At 40.7% G+C, this 23,045-nt stretch overlaps 1 protein-coding gene across 2 annotated transcripts in view; it reads left to right on the top strand.

Moving 5' to 3' along the window:
- Positions 1 to 1,397: 1,397 nt before the first annotated feature.
- FMN1 (formin 1) overlaps positions 1,398 to 23,045 on the top strand; it is a 342,614-nt gene continuing 320,966 nt past the window's right edge. The window contains exons 1-2 of one of the 2 annotated variants that reach the window (XM_045527701.1): positions 1,398 to 3,264; positions 4,846 to 4,868. In XM_045527701.1, coding sequence (XP_045383657.1) covers positions 1,398 to 3,264; positions 4,846 to 4,868 — 1,890 coding nt within the window. Of the gene's footprint in view, positions 3,265 to 4,845; positions 4,869 to 23,045 lie in introns of those variants that run through there. The other variant, XM_045527700.1, reaches the window with a different exon arrangement.

A 23,045-nucleotide genomic window follows, 5' to 3' on the forward strand; every position in this document is an offset into this window, starting at 1 on the left:
TTAAAATATGACTACTGGAAAGAGAACAGTCCCATATACAATTGGGAGAGGCAAGGCCTCTCCTGGCCTTCCATCTCTTCTGTATTCTTGTCTTCATGCCCCTTTAACCCTTTCTGTGAGTTCTTTGGGTCCTTGCAGCACTTCTGGGTTGACCAAATGTCTGCATGTTTTTTAACCTTCATTTTATCACTGTTAGCTTTGTCTGTTTTCCTCAAGGAGTTTCTATTACAAAACTCTTCCTCCTTTCTTCCCTCACTCAAAATGTTACTTTTTATGTAGCTTTTTCCTATTTAGAACCAGTTAGAAAAGACCCGAGGAAAATAATTCACTAAAGATATTAATGGTTAATAAATAGTTATTGTGTTATCATTCCTGGGGAGTTCCTTTTCATCAAGGAAGACTTGAAGATTGGGCAGTATCTTAAGAAACAAAGTATTGTGGTATAGAATTCTAAGCCCTAAGTCTGTGGGGGGGGTGTTAGCCACAGAGACATTTCTGAGATCCCTCAAATCATAGAAGGAAGAAGCCACCTTTGCTTCCGTGGTGAAATCACTGAAAATCCCTACAGGGCCAGCAGTGGTTTATAGAGTTTTTGCTTTTCCTCTGCCATTCCATTTGGCCTCAAGTAGGCAACAAGTAGGAAAAAAGGAGACAACACAAACAACAGCAAAACTTGATTAAGACTCCTGAGTTACTTATTTACGTTTTAGACTTTTACATTTAAATTTTCACCTGTGTCTCCAAATTTCAGCCTAAAACCTTTCCCTCACACTATCCTTGAAGTTAAATAGATAATTAATCTTAAATCTTAGAAGGTGCTTTTTGGAGCATAAAAAAGGCTTGGCTCATCTTTGTAAAGTAACATTCCAAATATGAGTTATTAAAACAGCTATGTTTTCTAAGTATCTCAAAGCCCTCTTTCCTCAGGATTTCTGGGAGTTTGGATAGCTTTATTTTATAGAAGAGCATAAACTGAGGCCTAGAGAAGTCGAGAGACCTAATCTAGGTTGCACACTGAGTGTCCATGTGGGGAAAGGGAACTTTTGGGACTAAAATTAGAGCACTCTCCCATCTCTGGGTTGGAGAAAAGCTCTACCAGTCAGGAGTGGGGTGGGAGTGGTGAAAAGGTTGAAATCAGGCTGTTGGGCTTGAGTTGTTGAGGTCAGCCAGAGAGGAAGGCTAAGTCATGGTCATGCTTTGATTGATGTTGGTCTGTGATTTATGCAGTCTGAGACAAGCTGCTTTCTTCCCCTGTTCCCCTAACAGGCAGTCTCATTGCTGGAGATGACTGTCAGCTGCTCTCTCTGCACAGCCACCATCACATGCCTCGCCACTGGAGCCTGGGAAGCCTGACCACAGACCGGCATCTCCAAGGCATGAATAATTAGGTAGGCATAATGGAAGGCACTCATAGCACCCTCCAATTGCATAAGCCCATTACCGAACTCTGCTACATCAGCTTCTATCTTCCAAGGGGGGAAGTCAGAGGATTTTCATACAAGGGCACTGTAACTCTAGACAGATCCAGTAGAGGTTTTCATAACTGCTACCAAGTCAGGGAGGGGCCAGACATCGTCAGCCTCAGCCAGGAGCCGAGCGAACATCCAGGTGACATATTTTTCAAGCAGACTCCCACGAAAGACATTCTAACTGAGCTGTACAAACTCACGACAGAGAGAGAGAGACTGCTGGCCGACCTGCTGAGCTCAGACCACATCCTGGGGATTACGATGGGGAACCACGAGGGGAAGCTGCCGGAGCTGTCCGTGAGCCTGGCCCCGGAGGACGACCGCTGCCAGAGTGCCGGCGACTGGCCGGGGGAGCCCCCGGTGGGCCCTCTCAATAAGAGGAGTGCCCACAGGAACAAAAAGGCCCGGAGGTTTGGTGGCAGGAGAGAGGGCTTTGAGGCGCTCCTGCAGAAGAGGACGCGAAGGAAAGGGCGTGGGGGCCAGGAGTCGGCTCCTCACGGGAAGGAGGGGAGGGACCAGGTCGGCTTCAGCAACTCCCTTCCTCGTTCTCGAGCGAGGCCTAACCTTTGGCTCCTAGAGGAGAGAGGAAACTTGCTCCCAAACGGGGCACTTGCCTCTTCCCTGCACAGGAGAGAGAGCTGCCCCCCAGATATCTCCAGGACACTGGATGCAGATCTGGGATTCGGGGACTTTGGGACGGCTTCCAAGGACACTGGGCCTGGAAGGGGAGCGCCGCCCACTGACGGCAGCTCCACAGGGCCAGGACACGGTGGCGTTCGGGAGCGGCCGAGGAGGCCTCACGGGCTGGAGCATCGGCAAGCAGCTTTGCCTGGAAGCCACCAGGACCCGCAGAAGCATCCCGAGGCCGAGAGGGAGGGGACAGAGAAGTCAGCTGAGCGGACCTGCGAGAAGAAACCTGTTTCCAAAGTGGTGGCCAAGGTCCAGGATCTGTCCTGTCAGGTACAAAGGGTGGTGAAAACGCATCCCGAGGCTGAGGAAAGGATCGCCGTTTGCCCAGCGGCCCAGGCTGAGTTTGCACCCACAGCGGACTCGCTCTGCCTCCCGGGGGCCGAGGCCGGGGGTCGGGGCTCCAGGCGGCGGGGGCCCGGGCCCTCTCAGTCCTCGGCCAGCCAAAGAGCCTCCATTTCGACCACGTCAGCCGGTGCTGAGGGGGCTGTGAACAAGGTCCTCCTGAAGGTGATAGAGAGCGAGAAGTTAGATGAAGCCACCGAGGGGAAAAGGCTGGGCTTCCCCCTCAGCAAGAGAGCCACCCGCAGCCTCCCGGAAACCGGAGGCAAGAAGCGAGGCGGGCTGCCCCCAAGCGGCCGCAAGTCTTTGCTCCTGGATCTGCCCCACGGGGTAGGTCCCCGCTCCTCCCAACCCGTGAGTGATGAGAAGAGGCCTTCCCCCCCAGCACCAGCGGCTCTCGGCGTGGCATTTAATAATTCATCCCCTCAGTCTAGCACACGCAGACGGGCGTCACCTGTTCCCTCCCCGCTGTCTCCGAGACTCCCCAGCCCTCAGCAGCATCACAGGATCCTCCGGCTCCCTCCGCTGCCTGGTGAGAGGGAAGCCGCTCTTAATGACTCTCCTGGTAGAAAGAGCAGTGTCTTCTCTGGGTCCCCGTTTGCTGACACCTTGGAGCCACCATCCTCTGCAAAGGTCACGGAGACCAAAGGAGCCAGCCCAGCCTCCCTCAGAGCAGGCCAACCAAGGTTGGCGCCTGAGGAAACTTTGGAAAAGAGCGTGGGGCCAGAGAGGACCACAGCTCAGCCCCAGCACCAGTCACCTCCAGGTTAGTTAAAATGCTTTCAGTCTGTTCTTGGGTGATTCAAGAACTATCAATCTGCTTGTGCTATTTAGGGACTGTCTGATTAACAATAGACCAAAATTCCTAGGCTTGTTAGTTCATTTTGTAGCAAGAAAACTGGGAGTGGGACGGGTAAGAGTGGAGATGGTGAGGAAGGTGTTGACTTAGGGGCTCAGAGATGTAGCTGCTTCCAGAAGCCATACTTTGTAAATAACTTTTTATGTTTTTTTTCTTTTGGCACCTTCTAAAGCTGCCTCCATAGTTGCCTACCACAGGGACTCTCAAAGGAAACAGGAACGGGCAGAGAGAAGTAGTAACTTGTCCCTGCCTTTGATGCTAACACTGGGTAATTGGCCCCTTCACCTGAATTCTGCTGTTTATGCTGCCGGAGTTGTTCTAGGGATTCTCTAAGCAGAAGTGAAAAAACATGCTGTGTCTTAGATCACCTGTCTGTATTTAGAGGGTTTTTGTTTTCTTTTCAGAGTAATCACCTCTGTAAGTGCCATAATTTCATGACAAAAACGTTTTTTTTTTTTTTTACCAGAAGAGGGGTGAATTCAGTCTAATTTGAAGACACTTTGTTCAGACTTGTATCACTATTGTGATTTAAAATTTTACATGAAAATTATTTTTTAATTCATTAAGACCAAAAAAGACAGTGTATAAGAAGTGCCACTCCAATATTCATTACATTTTCTAGGCCAGTGTGGCCAGATGCTCAGGGTTTTGTAAGCCATTGTGTAAATAATATGTTCTTTTTTAGCATTCCTTTAACAGCATATGGTCAATGCTTTGTCTAGGTAGTAGCTCGTAATATGATATATGGTCTCTTAAAGGTTGCAGAAAACATCATGTACAATTTCTGAGATAAAAATATCTGTCTAGGAAAGAGGAGTTTCAGAAGCTTGCTGTTCATTTTGAATTTGTGACATTTTATTAATTTCTCTAAAGCGCTGATCCAGGGAGTGGTTCTTTAAAAATGTAGTAAATGCTTTTTATCTTGTTTTTGCAATATGTCAATCTTACTTTGGTAAGATCTGCTACTTTCATAATATAACCAATCAGATTCACCAGGAAAGTCATAGAACTGTAAATGTTATATCATATGTCATAGAACCCTAGTGATGAAAATTCTTTCTCCCTATGGATGCTGGAGACTTGGAAATATGTGGCAAGGAAGCTCTCTGGATTTATTAGGTGGGAGATGTCTGGGGGCATGGATGTGGAGTTCCTTTTAGAAACCACACCAAATTCTAGCATTGTGCATGTCCCCTGTCCAGAAACTGTGCATTAAGTACATTGATCTTCAGTAAATCCTTTTTTCCCCCAATTTAGGATTATCTTATTATTTTGTTGTCCTTTTTCTACCTACGTAAAAAAAAAAAAAAAAAAAAAAAAAAATTATAAAAGCTCCGCTACCTGAGTCAAGGCAGGCCACAGAAGACATTTGGTTTCCCTTGGTGACTGGCCATGAGCCTGCCAGGGGACAAGTTGAATGGATGACCACACTTTCCCTTGGTCTCTGCATGTGATTGCTCGTAACTGTCCCCTTTACTTAGTCCTCAGCCTTCCACTGGGATCTTCAGTAGCACTTTCAGGAGCCTCATAAGAATCATAGCCATGCCTTGCCTGGGAGACCTCCTGTGCTTTTAACCTTATAAAAGAAGAGGTTGGGAAGGGGAGGGAGAGTAGGAGTGGGAGAGACTTTTTATCTGACATGGATAACTTCTCTTATGTGGAGACCTTCCCCAGGACATTATCTCTTTTTGGCCTTTCTTTAAAAGGCATGAGAGAGGGAATTCTCCAGATAATATCTTTGATCTGTACCCGGTGTTCTTGTCCCCTTTCCTCTCTTTACTTTCCCTTTCTTGTAGTCATGAGTGCATTTTATATTGTGTATCCTTTGGTGACTTCCTGCAGCTGGTGGGCCCATACGGGGAGAATGTTCCTGCTTCCACCTGCCTTTGCTTTTCGCTTCATTTCTCCTCTACCCAGAGCCAGCAGAGACCTCAGACAGTCACCAGCAACCCAGAGGAAGGGTGACTAATTCATTTACCATCACCATACAGTAAGCCTTTATCTGAATCCAACTCTCACCTTTCTCCCACGTTAGCTATTAACCAGGGTGAGTTTATGATCTGTGGACATTTATATCCTACGGAAATAACATCTAGGTATTTTATTGAAGTGATGTGATTAAGATTATTGAGAGCTCTCATTAACTGCTCAAGTAAAAGATTAAGTCTGGCAAAAGTAATCAGATCCGTTTCCAGTTGGAAGACTCTTGAGTGTTACAGGCAAGTAGTAATTCCCAAGAAATGGTGAAATTCCCTTCTCCTTCTTGCAAGACCAAGCAGTTAAAGCTGACATTACCATCCACAAAAGAAGTAGCATAAAGGTATTACAGAGGCTATTGATCCACCTTCTACTGGGTTTAGTTTTCCTAACTCTTTAATTCACAGGGCTATGCTCAGGAATCTCTTATCTGGTGGCAATATGCGCAAATACAGAATAGGCTAACAATGCATGGTGGCCAGATTTGTCTTCTCATGGTTCCCTCCAATGCAAACCTTGGAGCTGGTTTTATAGTATTTGATTTTGGTGATGGGGACTGCTGTACAATGTTCCCAAGTCTTTGTGAAACATGGTATTGCCTCAAACCTTGAGGGACTCTAGTTGTGCTAACCTGTATAGCAGTGTCCTTGGGGCTGGGTGCTGAGATTCCTTTGTTTTGCTCACTTTCATTTTCCTTTGATCTGGAATAGACCCTTTTAAAGCCACACTTAGGAAATGCAGTCTTTAGTGTGCTCTTGAGCAATCTCGTGATCATTTTCCTCGGATTGAGGTCAGTAGGGTGGTGATGGAAGCATATGCCCCTGGCATAATTCTTGTTGATATTGAGAATCATTTGATCAATTCTTGTGCCCATCAAAAGATATAATTAATGCCAGCTGATTAAGGGTCAAGAGGCATTCATGTAATAGATTTTATTGTATCTATTGCTTCTGTCAAAGCTTTGATTTCTTTCTGGACATATATTATGGTAAATAGATATAAAGTTTTGCATGTTAATATTGAGGTTTGATGCAATTCCCATAAAATTTTAAAGAAGCTTCATAATGTTAATGGATATATGCAACCATTTAAGATTACTACAGAGAGTATGCAGTACATAGAAAATTATCTATACTTAATGTTAAGAGAGAAAATAAGATTCAATAATTGCATATAGCATTTTATACCCACATAAAATAAATATAAGAATTACATTGACAGAAAGTATGTTGCTATGTACTTTTTTTTTAAGACAAGCATGAAAATGAGGTTTATTGAGGAGAGAAAGATAGGATTATAGGGCAAGAGCAAGATATAGGTTTACAGAACATGATACATACACCACAGATGACGACCGGACCAACTGTCACAGCAACGGGAGAGCAAAAGGAAGGGCACAAAAAAGCTGTTGCTATGTACTTTTGAGAAAGTAATGGAGTCATAATTAAAACTGTATATAACTGTGACCTAGCAATCCCACTTTTAGGAATTTAGCTTACATAAATGTGTGCACCAATAAGAATATGTGCAGAAGAGTGTCTATTGCAGCATTGTTTGTAGTGGCAAAAACAGCCAGAAAAAATTTAAATGTCCATCAGTAGAGAAATGGTTAAATAGATGTACATTTGTACTCTGGAATATTATGAGGCTGTTCAGAGTATTGATCTAGATTTATTTCTATTGACTTATAAAATAATATATAGAATGCTCTCAGTTTTTGTAAAACAAGTATCTCCCCTCCCCATATATGAATAGATATGTTTGATATGGGTTTGAATATCATGGAGACAGGGGTGGAGAAAGACTGGCCAGACTGTTAACATTCCCATGTGGAGGTGGGGAATGAGATGAAGGGAAAGGTACAGAAGCACTGGGGAATAGCATTAATTTTTTTTCTTTATGTGTTTTTACATTGTTTCTCTGGTTGTGAATGTGTCACTTTTCTGATTTTTTCAAGAGTGATTTAAGTACTGTTTTTAAAAATAAAAAAACAAATTCCCCACCTAGAGAGGTTCTGTGTGTGTGGGGGGGGGGGTGTAGGATTATAGCTAAACCGTGCTTTCCTGTACTTTCCCCATGCCCTTTAACGAGGCAAGAAGCTCAGCACTGAGGACACAGCACTGTAACAATGGGAAATGTGGGTTGCTAGAGAGCTGTGAAAGCAACACCCGAGAAGGAGTAGCCTAGGAGGTAGGATTAGATGAGGTAGAGCATAATCCAGACACCAACAGAAGAAGGTGATTCAAAGAGGCTCTTGGATTAGTCAGAGTCCTGACAGGGAACAGATGCCCCCAGGCCTGAAGGGGCAAGGCGGACCGTGGTCACTGGAACCAGAGAGGGGAGATTAGCAGAGGCGACCATCTGGCAGGAACAGCAGAGAGGAAGCTGTGCCTTCAGTCTCTGATCTTCCTGTAACCCTCCTCTAACTGACCCAACCAGAAGGCAGAGTGTAAGGGAGCCCAGCCAGTAGCTGTGGGCTGCACGGTCAGCCCTCCAGGGCCAAGAGCATAGAGAAGAGTGGGGAGAGGATCTGGAGGGGCACACGGGAGACTAGATGATGCAGATGAGTTGCGCCATCATCTCCTTTGAGGGAGCTACTTGAGTGGAGTGATCAGTCTGTAAGTAGATGTAAGAGGCTGGAGAGGAGTTGCTGGTGAGTAAGGAGACATGGTGGCTACAGTGTTTTCCTCCAGTTTATTAGTGACTGAATATAGAAAGAACAGCATTTTAAACGCTCAACAGGGTAAAGAAGAATGCATATGTTTGTGTGGGCTATGTTGTGTTATAGAACAGTGGTTATCTTGATACTACATGGTTATTGCAGTGTTTCATTTTTCATGTGACCATTCTCCCTCTAAATTTGATTCAGTTGACTGTCTTTTTACTGTTAAAAGTACATACATGGAGAAAGTGAATGAATTAGCAGTCCTTGTGATATGGTTTATAGTCTATAGATTCAGAAAACAATTATGTTTTTTTTTAAAAATAAAGCTCTTATATTTAACAATGATTGATATCACATTGTGCCTGCTTGTTTTATGTGAAAAGCACAAAGAGAATTTAAAAATATCTTCCCCAGTTACCTCAAATTAAGAATAGCTGATTAACATATGAAATATGAAATAAGTTTTCTATCAAGGAACAATTTGTATTATGAGGTCAGTTTCCATATAAAATAAATGATGAGTGTTTTTCTCATTCAAGTTTTGTTTTTCAAAGGGGAATATGTTTTAAAGGCCAGGACCAGGGCCAAGACCTGATGTTTTAAAACCCCAAGGCAGCTCTATGCATATGAATTTTTTTTCCAGATTAAGGTTGAATTGTGCTGTGAGGATAACACCTTCTACTGAACTGTTTTCCATTTGTCTCTTTTTCTATTCTTGGATTCAGAGTACAAGATGTGAAGCAAGGGTGGCAGTCTGTGGCCTTAGGCTACACACAGCCATCTAAAGTAATTTCAGAGATGTGTAGAAATGGCAGAGTTAACACCATGATTACAAATAATAGCCACTGAAAAATTTAAAAGACAGAACCATTTTTTAAATAAATAGATATTAAATGCTGAAGAAAAATTTATTGGACATATTTGTCCACATAACCATTCTGCCTCATAGCATCATTGGTTGGGGCATTTAAAACAGACAAACTTTTATGATTGTAATTGGATTACAAGCATTTATTAAATTGAAATCTTGAAAGTGTATGTTTTGTTTTATTCCTTATGGACTCCTGAGAGAAGGTGCTTTTTGAAAACTGTAGATACCATTCTGGCCCCACCCTCTTCCTCCTGATAGCTGTTATCAGCTAAATGCCTGTTATCACCTACCTCACTTCATCCACTTTCTGATTGTGGCCTCTGGGCTGTGATACTAGACCATGCCATCCTCCGAGAGTTCCTCCGTGTGCCCTGCCAGCTCAGCCTCCTATCATAGCGTGTTCTGAAGTTTCTTCCCTCTTGCAGAAGGTTCACAGTCATGGCTTGTTCTGATACAAAACCAGATTTTTCTATAGGGCCCAGAGCTCTATAGGAAAGAACTTGAAATTAGATCAGAATTGGAATTCAGAGTGTATAGGATATAGACAGGTTTGTGGGATCCTTGAAGGATGTTGGCCAATAGGGAGGAACAGTGAACAACTGAAAGAAAAGTACCATGAGAGAAGAGCTAGTCTGGGCCAAAATATCTGTGCACAAACATTTCTTCCTCCTGCTAGGGGTGCCCCTGCACTCAAAGGAGAAGGGGCTTTGGCACAAAGGAAGAAAGAAATTTGTCATCAGAAGTCCAACAGTTTTGTGGTATGAAAGAGACATTCAAGAGAAGCAGGAACTGTCTTGTTGTCCAGAGAAAGAGAAAAGGCCCAGCTCTGTGATCTGGAAGAGGTTGTTAACAACCCAAGGACAGCTGAGTGACTGAGCAAAAGAGCAGAAGGATGACAAGGGCAGTGGGCCCCAAGCACAGAAACCTTGTAGGACCCCAGGAAGGCATAATTGGGGAGGAAAAGCCTGAGGAAAGACTGGATTTCATGCTAAGCAAGTGAGGGAGGGCTTTAAACATTGAGATTCAGAGTTTTGTAATTCATGTAAACACAATTTTTTTCACAATGAGGTGGTTCATCCAGGTTTCATGTATTTTTCCTAAAATGTTAGGATATATATATTTTTGTGTGTTTTAAACCTATGCTAAAATTTAAAGTTTGAGTTTTGTGTTTGGAGGGAGAGCCCAAAAATAATCCTGTGTCTGAGTAAAGCTGTTGGTTTCCAGGTTAGCCCAGAGGAATTGTGGAGAGTAAATAACATGTGCAGTTTGAGCTAGGCTTGCAACGTGTCTAGGCAAGTCTGGATAATCTGATGGTCGGGCCTGTCAAGAATATTTTGCTGAGTGCTTGGTCAGTCATCGCAGGACAGAGCTCACGCAAAGGAAAGCAAGGATTTGAGGCACTTCTGAGGACTCCAGCTTTGCAGGGGTGGGACAACACTGAAAACAGCATGACGTTTGTCCTCCAGATTTCCTGCCGACCCAGCCCCCTGGACTCATGCCTAGATCCCACGGAGAGAGGACTGCAATAAAAACCAGTGTGAAAATTTAAGGAATAATGTTACTAAAATTTCTTTTAAGACATTGAAGGCAAGTTCTGCAGAACAGAATGTACAAACTTGTGGATGCAGAGAGTCCCCACTGAAGGTGCTGTTGAAGCACGCTATGGAAGGGTGTAATGAACTAGATTTTTATCTAGTATCATATTTATTTATGGTAGAATGAATGAGATTTTATCTTCTCTTAAGGAGAAGCGGGAGAGGTAGGCAGTTGTGCCTTGGACAGCGCATCTGGCACCTTTGACTGCAGCAGCCCTGGTGCCAATTTTGGAAGCATCAGGAGCTCTTTGTGCAGCCAGAGCAAGAGAGGACAGCAGTGACGAGCGGGAGGAATGCATCTGGGAGTACACGGGATTCCCAGAATGACTCAGGAGAAACTGGTGGGGGTGAGAGAGGAACACCAAAATTGGTAGAGTTAAGGCAATACTGATTTTATTCCTTGTTGTTACCTGCCTGACTGCAGTTGCTGGAAGAAACTATATCAAATTCTTAGGGTTCTTTTAAGAATCAAATGAAATAATATCATTGAAAATACTTCATAAAGCATTAAAAGATATTAGCTTTATTATAATTACAGATCATTATTGGCTCATAAGACCGGAAAGGATTTTAAGAACCTGTTCTTCTTGGTGTTTTCCAATGATGAAATGATGCTACGAATAATAGGACACAACCAATCATTCTATGTGGACTTCTCAATTTGCTATTGATTAAAGCTGCTACATTTGTTTCTGTTTTCAAGACCCTTACTTATGTAGCATCTTTATTGGTCTCTTACTGTTATGTATAGGTTAATATTGGATTTCCACCTAATTTGTAAAAATACTTGAGGGCTGGAATCATATATGATACCTCTGATGTACTCCCCATAGAGTCTAGTTTAAAACTGGTTTGCTCAGTAGCCTTGAATTTAGTCAGCATTTTATATATTTTTAGTTAAATTATAAAGGAATTGAAATTGCATGTCTGATTACTCATGTCATTTCAATATGAAATGATAAATTGAAGGATGAAATAGCAAAAGAAAAACAAAGGTCTCCTTTCTTCTTACCAATTATTTCTGAATTACTTGAAATTATGTTTTCCCTCTACAAACCTGTCTCAATTTCTGCAACTAATGTAATCTTATCTTCCTGATTTCCATGTCTTTTTTTTTGTCAAGACAATAGGTTTTGACCCTCAATTATCCATATCTTATGACATGAATATATATTTTTATTATACTCACTCGTTGTTCTTTGTGCTACTATTTAGTTCTCATGAAGCTTTTGCATGTAGGACCCTATCATGTCCTTTGGATGAACACTCTGCAGTTCCATGAATAGTGGATCAATATATACTGATTAAAAAAAATTTTGTGGTTATTGACTTTAATTAAAAACAAGCTTCCAATTCACAGTGACAAGGCAGTGACTGTGAGAGACAAAAATTGCCCTTAGGAATAATAGTCAGACAGAATGGTTGGGAATTCTTTCGGCTAACATTGCCACCCAGCAAAGTAAAATCAGTTTTCCCTTGCTATGTTTTTGGTGTCCCATTTTCATTTGGAACCTGTTTCTGCTGGTGATGGAACCCATCAAAATTGAAACAAATGTCTCTTGATTTTTATTTTATTAAAAAGGTCTCCTCAAAGACATCAATGGTGTTAATTCATTATTATATTGCTGGAATCAGTTTCAGTAACTGACCGATGGCATGTACTCAATAAATGTTTTATTAAATGAATGACTAAGTGGATGGATAAATGATGAGAGAATTTGGTCTGCAAACTGCTAACAGGGACAAATTTTTCTCATTTATCTTACAATAAACAGAATGAAACTGGTTTCATGCCATATCATGTGATTACTATTGATGTTAGATGCTGTTACTGACCCTGTTTGGCTAGATAATGCCTTTTTGTTTTTAATTAACTCTAAAACTATTTACCTCTGAATGGGTTTAGGGTGCCAAAAGATGAGAATGGAATTAAATGCAACTTGGGTACCCAAAGCCAAGTCTTTTTGTAAACAAAGAAACTATTCTTTTAATTGGAATAACTTTACAACACAATCAACTTTACCAGAACAGACCTTTTTAAATTTTAAAATGAGTCTTAAAACTTGATTGTCAAAGCCAGTCATTGAGGGGTAGTGAAGTGATCAAACTCGAAATAGAAACCAGAGGTGGCTTAACATTGCATGTATTTCCCTGATCACAGATTAACTGTGTTGCATTATGCATGATCAAAGTCCAGCACATTTGCGCTGAGGTACTCTCTATGACCCAACACATTGGTGGACTAGAAAGCTGGGCAGGTACCTGTAACTCTTCTAGGCTGTGATTCAGGGGAGTCCTGCAAGGCCCACCTGCTGAGTGCCCGACATCCTTGAAGTTTGCCTTCTGTGTAAAAGCACTGTTGCTAGAAAACTTGTATACAATGCAAATATAAGTTTAGGCCATGTAATTGATTTCCAAAATCTATACACAAAACTCATAAGTCATTGTATTAATTTGCTTGTAAAGCTGCTGTCATTACGTAGCAGAGCAGGATCTTTACAGAATGAGTTATGGGACAGGTTTCCCAGAGTGGGAACAGTCAAGGCCAGGAAAGGAATGGGCAGACTTGGATAATAACATGAGTATTCAAGACCCTGAATCAGTGGGGCAGTGTGAGCGCACCAGAGACCTTAATTACACCTGCAAAATTCCTTCACTTTTAGCCATATAACATAACTTAATCACGGAAGTGAAAGGCCATCATATTTACAGGTTCTGCCCTCGCTCAAGGAGAGGGGATTTATTTTGGGTAGTATAGCAGAGGACAGTAATCTTGGGGACTATCTTAGAATTCTACCTTCCACAATATCTTTCCATTATCTAGAATTTTCCATTCCCTTTCTGGCCTTGTCTTCTGCTTCCTTTATCAGAACCCTGTCCCCACAACTTTCCTTAACATATCCTCATCTGTATCCATAATAGATTGTTCTCCATTTCTGAATCATACTAATCATAGTATACTGGTGTGATAGTATGCTAGAGCCGAACACTTTAGTGTAAAATTCCACCTCTACTACCTATCAAAGGACTGGCAACTGTCTCAATTTTCTCATCTATAACAGATGGATACTATGTATATAAAACATATATATTACATATAGTTTAATAATTATATATGATAGAGAATATATTAACTATTTGTGGGTTGTTGTAAGGATTAGCTGATATATTTAAAGGGCTTGGCGCAGTGTCTAACACATAATTCTCCAAAAAAAATTTAGATATTATTTTTAGTATTTCATGTTTCAGTGGTTTTATTCATACATTATTTCTCTAAATGGGATATTCTGATAAATTCCTTTACATGATTCAAAATCCATCCTAACTTTGATTATGCAAAATGTTAACTTTTACATAATGTTGGGTAGCTGGGGGAAGGATATAGGGAACTCTCTCTTTTTCAACTTTTCTATAAATCTAAAAGTATTTCAAAACAAAAACTTTTTTAAAAATTCTAAATGTTATCTCCATTGAAGACTTCTGATTCCCCTCATGAACACTTTTTTCTCTGTAATCTCATGGGACTTTATATGTGATGTTTATTTGCTGAGTGACCTTTTTTTGTTTATTGTGCACAAGATATTTACCAATGGCAAATGAGATGTGATTATAGGATGTGATAAATTGAGAATAGGGAAGAGTCTGTAATTGTCTTGGTGTTAGTGATAATAAGAAATAGATTCCAAAACTCTGTGGACTCAAAACTAGATGAATGTGACTGGTTCTGCAAGAGGAAAACAGAGTCAAGAGATTCCTGCCCTGAGTGAGTGGAAAGACACTATCCTATATTAAAATATGCTGAATCTGCAGGAGTTGAACAGTCACACTCTGTTGTTGATTAATAGGTCTCTGTCAAAATGTAGAAGGGTACCATTGGCACACCACAAGACCCATCACTGCTCTCTGCCCCGTTCGGATCTTCTCTTTTCAATGTCTTTTTGGCAGCCTTAATCAAATTTAGATAAAAACTGAAGTGGAGAAAGGTGTTAGATGACAGAATCATAGCTTGTTAAATTCTTTCTAAGCTAAACGGAACAAGATTAAAATCAAGAGGATAATGGAAACATCCTGCATTGTGATTAAAATATCTACTTACAAGAAAAGGATATAGGAGACTTTGGTTTCAGTTTTCATTGACAACATATTGATTTTGAGCCAGTTGGATAATATGGTTGTTGAAAACAAAAAGTCAGGCTACGTTAGTAATAGATATTCACATCAAGGGAGAAAATGATGAATCTGGAGTTTTTGGTGCGGTTATGGGTACATATTTGAAAGGCACTACAAACAAGTTAGGTTACATGTAGAAGACCAGGATGGATATAGCTGGAAATTATTTCATAGGAAAAAAGAGTCCATTTGAATACAATACTCTATGTATCACATGACAAAGGTAGTATAGTGTGTGCCACCCAGATCCGTCTTTCAAGACCAAGGCCCTGTTCCCTCAGCTGCTGAGAGTGTTGACAGCCATGACTTGCAGCTGGGTCCCTGCCCTGGTACTGCCCTCTGCAAAGGAGAGCTGACTCACCCAAGGTTACACCCCCTCCTCGAGGGCAGCCCTGCCCAATGCCTGGTCTGTGTGTAAGGGCACAAAGGCCCAGCCTTGTTGCCTTGTGCAGGACAACTCTGAGGGGCCAGCCCGGCTTCAGAGCTCCGGCCTCTGTTGCAACTGCATCCCCTCTGTCTAGTCCTGCTTCACTCACTGCCCCGTAGGTGTTGTTCCCAAGAGCACTCTCCACTAAACAAACCTGCATGGAAATCTCTTCTCAGAGTGTATTTCCCAGGGAACTTCCCAGCTCTCCTGCAACAGCTGACATTACATTACCTGCAACCCTGCAACAGCTCCCATTGTTTGTAATGGGAGAGGATAAATTACTCGATGAATGATGCTGAGACAATTGGTTATCCATGTGGGAAAAAAAAGTTGGATCTGCCTCACGTCATGTGTGAAAATCTACTTCAGGTGATTTAGAACTGAAGTGTGAAAAGGAAAACTTTAAAGATTTTAAAAGAAATTATGAAGTATGACAAAAAGGTTTCTTAAAGGCACAAACCATAAAGAAGGTTACTGGTGAATTTGTTTATATTAAAATGACATAAAATTAAAATTAAAGTAAAATCATTTGACTTTGACAAATAATATCATTTTTTAAAAGTAATAAGAAAAGCTGGGAGAAGATATTTGCAGCATTTATTACCGAAAAAGAATTATCATGCAAAATGTTTAAAGAATTCATATTAATTAATAAAGAAAAGGCAAACTGCCCAGGAGAAAAAAATGAACAAAGCAAATAGTCAATTCACTTAAAAGAATTTACTGAAAGTCTGAATGATGAATAAGTATATAAAAACATGTTTAGCCTCACAAGCAATTGGGGAAATGACAATTAAAATATGATCCTATTTCATGGACATCAGATTGGAAAACATTATTTTGAATTTGTATTATGCTACCTTTCCTTCTTTTCCTCACCTTCCTTTTCCTTTCTTCCTTCCTTCCTTTGCTTCTGTGCCCTTGTACATTCTCATTCCACAATGAACTTCTGCTCATTTGTCAAGACCTAGCACAAATGTCATCTTTTCCATGAAGTTCTCCAAGCTTCCTGGTTAGAGTTAAGCATTTCCTCTTATGTATTCCAGATATTGCTTTATGCTTCTTCCATTTTAAAACACTTGACATTGTTGTGATTTTTTGTTTACATGTGGGTCTGACACTAGATTAGTAGCTCCTGATGACAGGAATCATATAATGTTTCTTTGTGTGCCTCTGGCATTTATCATAGTGTCTGGCACTTAATTAATAACTCAATATTGGATGGGTGAATAGGCCAGTTCCTTGCCCCAGTGGCTCTTCCATTAGATCAGACCCCTTTAAAATAAGGGCTGAATTTCAAGTGCCCTATAACGGTTGCTTTGTTTTCTTTTTTTATGTACCCACTAAAATTAATTCAAAAGCAAGTTTATTTTTGAAGAGCTCTTAATTGCTCATCACCTGCAGTGGAGCATATGGTTAAATGTGTTCTCCACCCTCAATTTAATTAAAAGGGGTAAGTGGATAAGCTGTTTGTTTTTTTGTTGTTATTGGAACCATAGGTGAAAAGTTGCACAGGAACAAAATAAGTTTTATTTTTCTTTGTTATTCATTGTTTTTCTTTCAGGTGTATTGCTGCCTAGTGGTACTATCAGCATTTATTTTTAATTTTGAAAAGATAAAATAAATATACCTTGCCTAGAGAGATAAAATAATGTTGACATATTTTTAAAAATAAAATATTTCCCCTAGGAAATCTAAGTCTTTGGAAACATACACACATCCTGAAGGCATCTGAAAAATTTCTAATCTTTTTTTAAAAAACAGTGGCAGTCCTACAAACTCCACATGGAATATGATTTAGTTGGCATTTGTTGTAATCTTACAATGATTATTAAATATTAAAACTGGGAGGGGTACCTTGGCTCAGTGCCTTCATGTTATAGATAATGAAAATAATATTCCATTCAAGTGTCATAACTGTTTATTGATAGAATATGCCAGGTCATCTAACTTAGATTTTGGTGCTTTCCTTTTTTCCATGTACTGTTCCCACCACCAATTTGAAGGTAATAAGAAACTGGTTTGGATCTTTAGTGACTTTGAGTTTGAGTTACAATAGCGAGTTAGGTTTTTTCTTTTTCTTTCTTTTTTTTTGAAACAGAGTCTTGTTCTGTCACCTGGGATAGAGTGCCGTGGCATCAGCCTCGCTCACAGAGACTGCAAACTCCTAAGCTCAAGCGATCCTCCTGCCTCAGCCTCCTAGGTAGCTGGGACTACAGGCTCACACCACCACGCCTGGCTAATTTTTCTATTTTTAGTAGAGATGGGGTCTCACTCTTGCTCAGGCTGGTCTCAAACGCCTGACCTCAAGTGATCCTTCTGCTTCAGCCTCCCAGAGTGCTAGGATTACAGGCGTGAGCCACCGCACATGGCCAAAAAAATAACTTTAATGAATTTCATAAGCAGAAACTGATAATTTTCTGCCCATATTCATAATATTTCTGATACAAAGGAGCAACTAAAACCCGTGAAGGCTGGCATGGCACCCTAGCAAGGGATGATCACTATATCTGGGCAATGAATGAAGAAGTAGATTCCATACTAGACTTAACTGAGACTATTCTCATTGACACACTGGCAATGGGTTTTCACTTGGCTTTTCCTAAAGGCAGTATCAAACTTTCTATCAAAATCCACTATATCATATATAATTTATAAGTTGTTACATATGTGTATACTTAGGTTAATGTGCTCTGAATTGTATATAGTTCTTCACTGTCGATTAATTCTCTTGTTGTCACCATAAAGTCATAAGTTAAAGCATAGCCCCTGCCCTGGGTATTGTTACCTAGTTATTGTAAACAAGATTTTGACGCCCAAAATAAGTGAAACCACAATAAGCAGTAGCTCTTAACAGAATACTGTTTTAACACGCACTGTTTCTAGCCAAGTGTGTTACATCAGTACCAATTTTAAAAAATGATTATGAGAATATTAAAATGTGCTGTTACCAAATACTTTTTCTCTAGCAGTACTGTTTACTTAAGTACAGGTTCAACAAATATGACTTTTCATTGCTGAAGCCTTTCGTTCCTGCCTGTGGACACATTCTTATCTAAAATTAAGTTTTTTTTAATCAACACCCCAGTGATGCTCAGAGTTGATTATTACAAGTAGAAGTTATTTTTTAAAAAATGACTGCAAAAATACCCTCCAGGGCAAGCTATTTACATTATCTCTGTCTACATTTGCCAGTGTGCTCTCTTATCCCCCCTATTCCTCTATTTCCCCAGAAGCTGGGATTAGATGAATCTGTTCATCATTAATTGACTGCCAGAACCCAGCTCTTCTTTTCTCCTTTCCATAGAATTCTGGAAAAAGCAGCAATAAGTTTCATAAAATAGGGTAAATGAAACATGGGGAATTCACATTTATTAGTGTTCCCAACTGTGCTAGGCTAATTACATGGACTTTCATTTAACCCCTGGGAGTCTGTGCTTTTCCCACCATCTCCTGTCCTCTGTGTGTGTTCAGGGAAAGAAAAGAAGGACGCTTGTGCAGTATAGTGTTTATGGGTTTTATTGATTTATTTTGGGGGGGGATTCTGCATTTTTATCTTTTGATTTAAAAAAATCTCAATTATGTAAGTGTTCTTTTATGACTGAGAAGGTCATTTTGCCAATATAAACCATTTTCATAAAAGTCTAATCTACTGTCCATGACTTAATGACTTAAAATGCCATCCATGTTTTTTTTTTTTATTTTAGAAATTGGAACTTATTCTCAAGAAAAACTTCTGCTTGCTGGCTTATTCATATCACTTTTATCCATTATTTGCCACTTTACCCCAAAACAGCTCATTTTGTTTTTCCTCAGCTCACAAGTGTGGGTCAGGACACCACCCTACTGCTCAGGGAATCGTACTTGTCTGAGAAGGAGGCTCTTCCTGTTTGGTGTGTGGTAAAGGATGGTTCTACTGGGATCTGAGTAGCTCAGAGATGGGTTTCAAGACTGTTGTAGTTGCAAATAGCAGTCTTGGTTGTTTAAAAACCAAATACACTCCCCATCAGATTGCAGGCATTTCATGGAATAAATGTTAACTTGTGTAGAGTTTTCTTATACTTGGGCTGAATATACAAACTAGTGCAGTGTGATCAAGAACTGGGTCTCAGGTGTGCAGCTTACTGAGGAATCTGAGAAATTCTTTCTTTCCTTAGGGAAGGTGTGCTTTTATATGGATTACACGGATTATTTTAAATGACTTAAAAATAGGCATTATTTTGAAACAACATATGTTCCAGGCATTTCCCTGAGTTAAGATTTAAACCTTGATTTTACCACACACAGACCCACCTATGGAGTATTCTTGCCAAATAAGCTGAATCTGGCCAGGTGCAGTGGCTTTCATATCTGTAGTCCCAGCACTTTGGGAGGCCGAGGTGGGAGGATTGCTTGAGGCCAGGAATTCAAGGCTGCAGTGAGCTATGATGGTGCCTCTGCCCTCCAGCCTGGGCAACAGAGCCAGACCTTGTCTCTAAAAAAAAAAAAATGCTGAATCTGTAGGTATCACACATCTAGAGCTAACTTTTAGTTTACAGGAAGAATGGAGGCTAGAGGAATAAGTCTGTGAGGTCAAACTATCCTGGGTTTCTTTGACAAGTCAAAGGCATTAAGCAAAAGACAATTTGGAGGGGGAAGGGAGATTGGTCTGGCAAATATATAAAAGAAACTTAAGAGACATAGCAACCAAATGTAATGTGTGGACCTTGTCTGAAATACGGTTGCAACAAGACATTTTCAAAACAATCAGGGAAGTTGAATATGGGCTAAATATTAGTATTAGGTGACAGTAAGGAATTACTGTTAAATTTGTTAGATATGATAATGGCATTGTGATTATTTAAGACAGTGGTTCTCAAAGTGTGGGGTTTGTCTAGAATAATCAGCATCACCTGGGAATACACTAGAAATGAAAATTCTCAGCCCCACCCTAAACCTTCTGAATGGGAAATTCTAGGGTTAAGGCTCAGCAAAAATGTGAGAATCACTGATCTAAGAAAGTATCCATATTTTTAAAGATATTCTTACTAGAGTATGTAGAGCTGAAATAATATGAGGTATAGGAATGAGTTTAAAATACTTTTTTTAAAATAAAGGATTGGATGAAGCAAGTGTGGCAAAACTTTGATAATTGTTGAGTTGGGGTAATTGGTGTATGTGGCTTCATTAATATGGTTCTCTCTATTTTTGTGTATGTTTGAAAATATCAGACAAATCTTTGGAAACCTTATAATGCTTAAAAAAAAAAAGAGGACTCCTCAGAGGAAACAAATGAAAACTTGATTTTAAATTTTATGAAAGTGTCTAGTTTGTCCATACTCTCTAAGACCTGAGTTTTAGTCCTGGCTCTGCCACCAAGCAGCTGGGTGCTCTCAATAAGTCAGTTTCTCAGGAAACTCATCATTCTTAGCTGCGAAATGAACCCATTCAATAAGTGATCTGTTGCCAAGGTTTTTTCAAGCCTGCTATTCTCTGGTGTTCTGAGCATTTGTCTCCTCAGCAGCATTTCCCTGGAGTTTGATACATGGGTGAGTGTGGGTTCTCCCCTGCCACCCCTCCTCGCCCCTCTCTGGCTCTCTGGTTCTCTGGCTGTACGTCTGTTTCCCAGTTCAGAGAATAGCAGCATTTTCTGTGATGACGGAAGCCCAGACACATCATCCGCTGACAGAGTAGATGTGGTATGAAATTTCATGAAGATCTCCCGGGACTTGAAATAAGAGGTGCCTTTCAGGTTAGGTCAGAGATGGCAAAGGCCCAGAGCGGAGTCTGGGATGCTGCTGCTCCTGGCATCCATCCATCTATCCAGAACCATTTCTCTTGCCTCTAGCACTGCTGGGGCATCATCTCTTCATACTGGGTGGGGGGAACATAAGCATGATGGTGGGGACAAATGTCTGAGCCAGTGTGGATTCCCTAATCCATGGCTTTTATACTTAGAGAACCCTATTGATTGGAATAATCAAAGCTGTGTTTCAAAGCTGTGTACCTGGTTTAACGAAGATGGCAATGATATCCTTACTTCTAGAAAGAGTTGGGTTAACTAGTAAACCATGAAAATTCTGAATTACCAGGCTAACTCAAGCCTTGGTATGTCCACATTGAGGGGTTAGACAAGAAGAAGTTTCACTGGGGAAAGGTGTTGGGGAACATGCCAGGCTCTGCCTGGGGAGGGATGGCAGAGAAGGAAATGATGGGAATGTAGGGACGCCTGCATAGGCCACATGGCACTGGCAAGAGGGAAGAAAAATGAAACAGGAGGAGGCTAGTGGGGATAAGGAATAACAGCTGCAGAGTCCATTGGCCACGAGTTGGTGATACATTTCAACCTACTCGTCCTTAGGTTACCTGATAGAAATCTGATTCCCGTAATTGTATGCAACCAATGATAGTGTTCCTATCTACAGAACATTTCCTGGAGGACTTTTCTCCATTTCCTGGAGGCACTTGTTTGTTTTCTCAGTCTCATATTTCTTTATCCCTTCATTCTCCTGTAATGACTTGGCCCTGCCTGTGCTATAGCGAACAGGTTACCGGGCCTATGGACATTGGCTAACAAATAACAATATCGAGCAGCACTTTTATGTACCAAGTACTGAATTGGACACTTGATAAATATTATATTTAATTGAAACCACAATCTATGTAATAGTTACTATTATCACCATTTTACAGAGAAAGAAACAGAAAGTCAGAAAAGTGAGCTAATAAGTGGCAGAACCCAGAGTCAAACCCAGGTCTGACCGACTGCAACTACAGTCCCTCATCTCTTCACCTCATTGCTGTGCCTTCGTTCACTGGTGGCAGGGAAGGGACTGAAAACCTGGAAGCAGAACAGCAGGGCAATCTGTTGAGCATGCCGCATGGTGGAGGCTTCTTTAAGAGCCTGCTGTACTGGGGCTCCCTAGTTTCCCTAAGATCTGTAATCAGGCACAGAAGCCATTCCGCAGTATAAAGAAATGTACAAGCATTTCACATAGTACGCTGAAATATATTGTCCACTTTGGGTAGGAAAAGTAATTTATTAAATAGAATCTAAACAAAAATCAATCCTCTCCTGGTAAGAAAAACAGATGCTAGGACACTTCTTTGGTGATACCGTTATACACTGTCCTTTGGACTCATTAATCCGGGGCTTTACTGATCAGTCCTGTCTTACTTTTGGGGGACTACATTAGTTTGGAATCATGCATATTTCTTTTTTCTTCGTAAAAATATATAGCTACCCCTCTCATTTAAGGCCGGCAGAGGGAACTCCAGAATGCTTCTAAAACTACCCTGGCATCTTAAGTAGAAGAGGCAAATATGGAAGAGACACTTCTATTGGGACAGGGGTGGGGGAGACAAGGGTGGCATCAGCTAAAGACTGCTGAGAATAAGAACCACCAACTGCAGTGACATCTGCGGGTATACATTTTATTTCTTACACAGAATTTTCACATATATTACCATCATATTCTCACAAAAATCCCCATGAGGTGGGTGGACATATTTCTGTCTGCTTTTTTAAAAATCATTTCTTTGGTTTGTGCCCTGCCTTGCTCCAGAAAAGATTTAAGGGACTCACATTCAACATAGCAGATAAAATATGTTGAAAACAGGAGATACAAACTAGAGAAAAACATTGTTTTACAGGGTTCCCTTGACCAGCACAAATTTATCTTGACTCATGGTATATTTCAAAGCCAAAGTCTTTGCAGCCATTACCATGATCCTGGCTTCTGTTTTCAGGGGGAACTGGCTCTAGCATTGTTCATCAAGAAGAGCACTTACTTAGACTGTTTCATACTGAAATATGTTAAAAAATTGGGAAACAGGAGTTTAAGAACTATTTCGTAGACTTATGAGGCGAGTACTTACTTTCCATTCCTACTTCAAGGTTTTCCCAAAGATTTCTGTTTCTGTGTTTATTCGTAATGCATCATCCTTGTCTATGTAAACAGACTGTTTATATGCATAAAAATATTTTTTTTCATATTTTCCCAA

The sequence above is a fragment of the Lemur catta genome, chromosome 1, assembly GCF_020740605.2.
Source record: "Lemur catta isolate mLemCat1 chromosome 1, mLemCat1.pri, whole genome shotgun sequence".
Lineage (NCBI taxonomy): Eukaryota > Metazoa > Chordata > Mammalia > Primates > Lemuridae > Lemur > Lemur catta.